This window comes from Macrobrachium rosenbergii, chromosome 30, assembly GCF_040412425.1.
Source record: "Macrobrachium rosenbergii isolate ZJJX-2024 chromosome 30, ASM4041242v1, whole genome shotgun sequence".
Taxonomy (NCBI): Eukaryota; Metazoa; Arthropoda; class Malacostraca; order Decapoda; family Palaemonidae; genus Macrobrachium; species Macrobrachium rosenbergii.
In genome coordinates, this window is record NC_089770.1 from 7858501 (window position 1) to 7866000 (window position 7500).

At 38.6% G+C, this 7500-nt stretch overlaps 2 protein-coding genes across 5 annotated transcripts in view; both read left to right on the plus strand.

Annotated features, from left to right (window-relative positions):
- Window positions 1-5719, plus strand: part of LOC136854988 (protein kinase shaggy-like) — a 115115-nt gene extending 109396 nt beyond the window's left edge. Inside the window, exon 4 of the mRNA XM_067131669.1 lies at window positions 5685-5719. Coding sequence (XP_066987770.1) covers window positions 5685-5704 — 20 coding nt within the window. The 3' untranslated portion in view covers window positions 5705-5719. The remainder of the gene's footprint in view (window positions 1-5684) is intronic.
- Window positions 1-7500, plus strand: part of LOC136854986 (E3 ubiquitin-protein ligase znrf2-like) — an 86189-nt gene that overhangs the window by 18839 nt on the left and 59850 nt on the right. The window lies entirely within an intron of this gene.

The window sequence follows — 7500 nt, forward strand, 5'->3', positions numbered from 1 at the left end:
CCCCATGGTTTTGTGCTGGGTCCTTTGCAATTCACTATCAGCTAAAATGACCTCGGCTTGTGTACCCCATGGTTCTGTGCTGGGTCCTTTGCAGTTCACTATCTGCTAAAATGACCTTGGCTTGTGTACCCCATGGTTCTGTGCTGGGTCCGTTGCAACTCACTATCTGCTAAAATGACCTTGGCTAAGACAAAAATAAAAATTAGTACTTACTGTGACAACAATAAGACTTGCACGGAACTAGAGAAAATAGGCCGTAGTTGTAAACTAGCAGATGCCAATCAGCTGTGATAAATACAAAATAGTGCACATTCGCACAAAAACAGGAATGCCGAGCATGACTTAATGACGAGGGGATGGAGATAGCTGCCACTGAGAGAAAGATAAAAGAATCATTATCATTAGCCACTTCTTTCTAATTCATGTACGGAAGTTTTAAATTATTATGCGTGGCAGTATTGCTTGTGGCTTTGGCGTTGTTGGGTACAGGAATGTTACAGCTTGTATTTTTGTTCATTAATAGAACAAGTTACCCTGTCCACAGAAACCTTTCTGTCTCACGTTTAATTGACATCAGCTTCGACTCACTGATGAAAATTAAGGGTTCGACCCCCAGCGAAGACGAATGGGCTTGGGGCCATTGTTCTGAAGGACCCATTTTACTTCTGTCGACTTAAGGAGTGAATTAGGTACCTGGTTGTAAGTCGATAGTTACAGATTGCAGATGGAGTGAAAAGAAACAAAACGAGAGAGAAAAATAACTGACGGAAGGGAACGGCGCTTCTTCCAAATGCCATCGTTCATAATTGAGGAGGGCCTCGACGAGGCAATCCCCACCCGCTTCCTCGTTGCCAAATAATTCATCGGCAAATATTCTCATTTGTTATCAGTTATTGCTGTAATTTCGTAATTCTTTTCCATTACTGTAGTTGCCTTCCTTTGTCCACTAATGCAGTAACCCGTTCTATTATTCGTTCCGTTTTACCCCTTTTTTTTACACTTTCTCTTATTTAATTTTTTTCTTTCTGTTCTACCCTTTTTTTTTTACACATTCTTTCACTTTGCTTTTATTTTTTTTTACTCCTTTTTTCACACTTTCTCGTAATCTTTAATTATGTTTTTATTATTTCTGTTTTACCTTTTTATTTACACTTTCTCTTACTCTTTAATTTTGGTTTTATCTTTTCTGTTTTGGCCTTTTTTTTTTTACACTCTCTTACTCTTTAATATTGTTTTATTTTTCCTTTTACCCTTTTTTTTTTTACACTTTCTCTTACTCTTTCATTTTGTTTTTATTCTTTCACCCTTACCCTTTTTTTCAAACTTTTTTTTTATTCTTTCAAATAGTTTTTATTCTTTCTGCCTAACCCTTTTTTTTTTTTACACCTTTCCCTGTTCTTTCATTTTACTTTTATCCCTCTTGACAACGGCACGAGGGTCCGCTGTGCACTCGGGTAAAATAAAAAAAAAAAAGAAGAAAAAGAGCATTTTAGGTCCGATTCGCCAATCGCCTGGAATTCCGCCCGATAAAGCCTCCATTATTGAACACTTAAATTAATGATGAACCCGAGTCCGGTTGTTTTTCAAGAACGTGTGCCCCAGTTCGAGTGGAATGGTCAGTTTATTGATTTTGGGAATGCTGTGTCTCTTTGCTTTTTTGTTTATTTTTTTATTTAGGTTAAGTTGGCTCCATGCCAGCACGGGCTCTTGCTCCTAGAACGTCCTTGATGGTAGGTCTCTCTAAAAATTTTAGCTGGTGTCTGTTTGCGTGGGCCAGTAATTGATTTTTGGAGTGCTGTGTCTTTCTGCTTTTTGTTTAATTCTATTTAAATTGGCTCCATGCCAGCACTGGCTCTTGCTCCTAGAACATCCGTGATGATAGATTTTTTTTTTTTAAGAACTTTATCTGGTGTCTGGCAATGAAATATGACTTGGACTTCTGTGATATGACATGGAATCATAAATTGCCATTTTTCGATTCGATGATAAACCTTTCATTTTTCTTTCAAACAACGTCATGGGAAGGGAACTTCATCTCTCCTTTTATGTAGTGGGTTTTGCACCCCCCCCCACCCTCGTTATTAATTAGAAATTTTAATTGTAAAATGGCGGGGGGGGGGGGGTAAGAGAGAAGGGCGTAATTTGTACTGAAGTGCCCTATTGGTGTGTTGACTTTTTGTAAATAAATTGCATTCTCTCTCTCTCTCTCTCTCTCTCTCTCTCTCTCTCTCTCTCTCTCTCTCTCTCTCTCTCTCTCTCTCTCATCATGTTTGCGTATACATAACTGCAAGCACGTATGCTCAGCATATACTGCCTCTCTCAGTCTGCGTCAAGGCCGGAAAGGGAAGAAAATATGTATTGTATACATCCTTGGAAGTTATATATATAATATATATATGTATACATATGTATATACAGTATATATAGTATATATATATATATATATATATATATATATATATATATATATATATATATATATATATATATATATATATATAAAGTATCTGTGCAATACAAACTTGATTCCCACCAACGATGTTATTCAAATAAATACTGTCCCCTTGGTGATTAGCGTCGGTGTCACGTGTAAATTTGAATACGGGGTGCATTGTTGTGCCTCACCTATTATACAGTACTATCAGATTCCATTCTCTCTCTCTCTCTCTCTCTCCTAGATACTTGTATTGATCCATGTCGTTTTATTTTTGTTGTATGTTGTATGTCAGTGTCAGTTCATTATGTAAAACATAATGAATCTCTCTCTCTCTCTCTCTCTCTCTCTCTCTCTCTCTCTGTGTGTGTGTGGATTAAGTTGTAATTGAAAGTTTGTCTGTTTGCATGATGGCTCTGCTCATATTGTAATGTGAACGATCATTTGAGGTCAAAACGTTTTATCGGACCATAAATAATTTCTAAGGATACTCAAGTCTAGTAAAGATTTATTCGTGTACCGGAAGTCAAATGAATCACGAATCACGCATTGCAAAGTTAACACACACACACACACACACACACACACACACACACACACACACACACACACACACACACGCACAAAAAGCCATTAAAAGCGCGGACTTACATATAAATCAATGAGCGAAAGTGGACGTTAATTTTGGCCGAGCAAACCAGTTCTCGAAGACCTTTTACCTCGCCTTGATTCAAGGCCGTTCCTGGCTTCACGCTGGCTGTGGCCTTGGAATATAATGATAGCGGTTCTTGCTACCTTGCTACTCTCAGTATTGAATTCTTCAGATTGAGGAGGAGACCCCCGGTCGGGATTGGACAGGTTGAAAACGTGTGTCCTGTTGCCGGATCTTTCGAAAGATAAGAATATCGGGATTGGACAGATTGAAAACGCATGTGTCCTTCGCCGGGTCTTTCGAAAGATATGAAAATTGCACTCTCTCTCTCTCTCTCTCTCTCTCTCTCTCTCTCTCTCTCTCTCTCTCTCTCTCTCTCTCATCGATAGAAAATAAGCCGAGTCGATTTTGAAACCCTTAATTGTCTTTCTCTTCCTCGTTCCCCCTGGTAGGGGTAGGGGCGTGTAACCACCTCCCCATCCCTCCTGCCATCCTCAACCTATCCATTTTTCAATCTATATTTCCCACGGGGAGAGAGAGAGAGAGAGAGAGAGAGAGAGAGAGAGAGAGAGAGAGAGAGATTTCGCGGTGACTCTTGAGAGAAAACATTCGATGGGTAATTTGATTTGCGTTGTTGAGGTTAGAAATATGTTCCATTGGATGTGAAGGTGGCTCGCTTTTTTTTCTCTCTCTTTTTTCGTCTGGTTTGTTTTATTTGAGTGAAGGGGGATTGGATTGGAGTGTGAGGGCCATCATCTGTTGCCTCTCTCTCTCTCTCTCTCTCTCTCTCTCTCTCTCTCTCTCTCTCTCTCTCTCTCTCTCTCTCTCTCTCTTTGTCGTTTTACTTGTGTTGCTTGTTACTGTCAGTTCATCTCTTGTTTATCTGTTGTGAGCTGAGTTATTAATCTCTCTCTCTCTCTCTCTCTCTCTCTCGTTTGATACCAGTATTAATCATGTCGTTTTATTTGTGTTGTTTGTCAGTGTCAGTTCAACTCTTGCTTTATCTGTTGCTAGCTAAATTCTCTCTCTCTCTCTCTCTCTCTCTCTCTCTCTCTCTCTCTCTCTCTCTCTCTCTCTCTCTCTCAGCAATCGTACATACAAAACAAAAGCATCACATCACTTGAAATATCATACCCTCTCGCGAGCTAATTGCAATCCAGTGGTAATGTAAAGCAGTACTCTTATCTCTAAGCCTGCCTGCCTGTGTATGTGAGTGATTTTACGCCCCTTGTTTGTTTGTTTGTTTGTGATTACCTACTTTTCTGCAGAGGGATTGTTGTTTGTTTGTTTGTGATTGCTTATGTATCTGCAATTGGAATTGCATGTCCGTCATTCTGTCAGCGTTTGCAAGTTGTGATTGTTCTTGCGCTAGCAGTGGTTATTTCATTTCTGTCAGGTTCTGTCTGTGATAGCCTGTCTGTTAGAGTCTGTGCGCTTATACCTGTATACGTGCTGTGGCGATTGAGCGTCTGTCTGTGTCTGTGAGATTGTCTGTGGCCTATGTTGACGATTGCATTTCTGTTTTTCCGTTTTTTTACAACGGTGATTGCACTTCTGTCAGTCTGTCTGTCTGTTGGTGCTTGTAAGCCCACAACTAAGCCTGTGCCAGTCTGTCTGTCAGTGGGTGCTTGCAAGCCCACGACGGAGCCTGTGTCAGACTGGCAGTCGGTCTGTCTATCTGCGGGTGCTTGTAAGCCAGAACGGAGCCTGCGTCAGTCTTGTCTGTCTATGGGTGTATGTAAGCTCACTACGGAGCCTGTGTCAGACTGTCAGTCAGTCTGTCTGCAGGTGTATGTAAGCTCGCTACGGAGCCTGTGTCAGACTGTCAGTCTGTGTCTGCGGGTGCTTGCAAGCCCACAACGGAGCCTGTGTCAGACTGTCAATCTGTGTCTGCGGGTGCTTGCAAGCCCGCAACGGAGCCTGTGTCAGACTGTCAGTCTGTGTCTGCGGATGCTTGCAAGCCCGCAACGGAGCCTGTCCCAGACTGTCAGTCAGTCTGTCTGTCCGTTCTTGTAAGCCCTGCAACGGCGCTTGTGCGGCAGGCTAAGTTTGCGCCCCAAAAGTCGCCGAACAAAGTTAGAGACCAATTGAAGGAAATTGTCCAATTGTGAGGGCAGCGATAAGAAGATTTTTCGCCCCCGCCCCCCCTCCCTCCCTCCCCCAATTCTTAATACTTTGAAAGGTTCTGTCGGCGTTCGCCTGGTCTCTCAGATTTCTTCTTCTTCTTCTTCTTCTTCTTCTTCTTCTTTTCCTTCATCTTTCTTCTTGGACGCTTTTGTTGTGTTTCTTATTTTTATTGTCTTATGCTCTTTTGTTTTTGCTTTTAGGTTTAGAGTGGTTATTCATGATTATTATTGCCTTATTGTCATATCCTTATTATTATTATTATTATTATTATTATTATTATTATTATTATTATATATATTTATGTATATATACACAAACATGTATGTGTATATGTGTATGAATTACATGTAATTATATATATATGCACACATATATATGTTTGTGTGTTTAAATTTATGTATGATATATATATAATATAAATTATATACATACATATACATACACTTATATATATACACATACGTATTTCAGCATGGCTCACAATCCAGTAGGTCCACCAAGTTGCTAAGCAGCCTTCCAAACCAAAGATAAAAAGAAACCGTTCGTGTACGGGAAAAGAAGAAATAAAAAGGGGAAATGAAGAGACGGAGTCGTTTGTACCGAAATTGGGTATCACTTCTGACATGGGGATTTTCCCTCGGAAAATTGGACAGTGGGAGAGATTTTTCACCCGGCCAATAGGGACTCTTCTCTCTCTCTCTCTCTCTCTCTCTCTCTCTCTCTCTCTCTCTCTCGCCTTGTAGCCATATGTGTGATGTATCATGATTTTATATATATTGTGTGATGTATCTAAAAATATGTATGTATATATATTATATGTATTATTTGTATATATATACACACGCATATATATATATATGTGTTATTTATACGATATATGTATTTATTACACACACATTATATATATATGTGTGTGTGTATATAAATATACATTTATATATATACAATTATATACATAAATACATACATCTACATGTACGCGTCCAATAAACAGGATATTATGTACCAGCTGTAAATTGATAAACACACAGCCCAACTGTCTTCCTGCTTAAGATACAAAAAACAAAAAAACAAACAAACAGGAAATACAGCTATTGCGAAAATGAAAAAATATGAAAAAACGTATATAAATCTAATTCCCGACCTGATCGTAATTAAATTGACTCGCTCTGATTGTTTTTTGAACGAATGCGAATGGCGTTTTTATCCACTTTGTTAATGAAGAGATTTTGTTTGTTCTTATGGGTTCTCTGTTGACTGGGTTGTTATTTTGTTGTTATAATAATAATAATTATTATTATTATTATTATTATTATTATTATTATTATTATTAATGATGGAGTAATTTGATATTGACATTAGTATTCGTATTGTAATAATAATGATAGTAAGTATAAAGATAATGAATTATTATTGTTAGTAGTTTGCAGTAATTACTATCTTAACTTATATATATATATATATATATATATATATATATATATATATATATATATATATATATATGTGTGTGTGTGTGTGTGTGTGTGTGTGTGTGTGTGTGTGTGTGTGTGTGTATGTACATTCATATAATGTATACATTAAGTGTATGTACATGTGTATATATGCGTATCTATAATATATTTATGTATATTATTGGTAGTCGAATAAAAAATATAATGTAAATATTATTGTTAATTAGTAAAAGCCACACAATCCTCGACAAAGAACCCCGTCTCTGTAACCCAGAAATATCTGAAAATACCAGAGTTCAACAGCCTTCATCTCGAAGGTTTTGATTTATGCAAAGAGGTCGGATAGGCCTATGCTTCCCAGGCCAAGAAGCCGCTGGAGAGGCTGTAGTGAAATATCCACCCGCTTCTCTCAACGGTGGATGAATAAAGAGAGATAAGGAGATGATAGTCACTGCCGTATTCATACTTTTGACAGCTGAATCGTCGATGAACTCACTGTGCAGTAAAAGTCCATCATATTAGCCGTTTTATGCACTTACACAGAAGGCTCATGAGCAGTGGGTCTGTCCCCCCTACATACAATGCACCATTCTTATCTCTCTTACACACACTTACACATACACACACAGTCCTCATTATGCCATCTGTGTCTGTCCATACCCAGATCATCCTGTTCTCCGCCTACCCGAAGCAAAGTAAGGGTTGTGGACTCCTTGGTGTGGGAAAATAACCCTTGAACGATAGACAAGCTTCACATCAGGGTGATGTCATCCAAGTTTCCACTCCTGTGGAATGCCCAGATAATACACTAGTGTTTATTGTAATACACACAT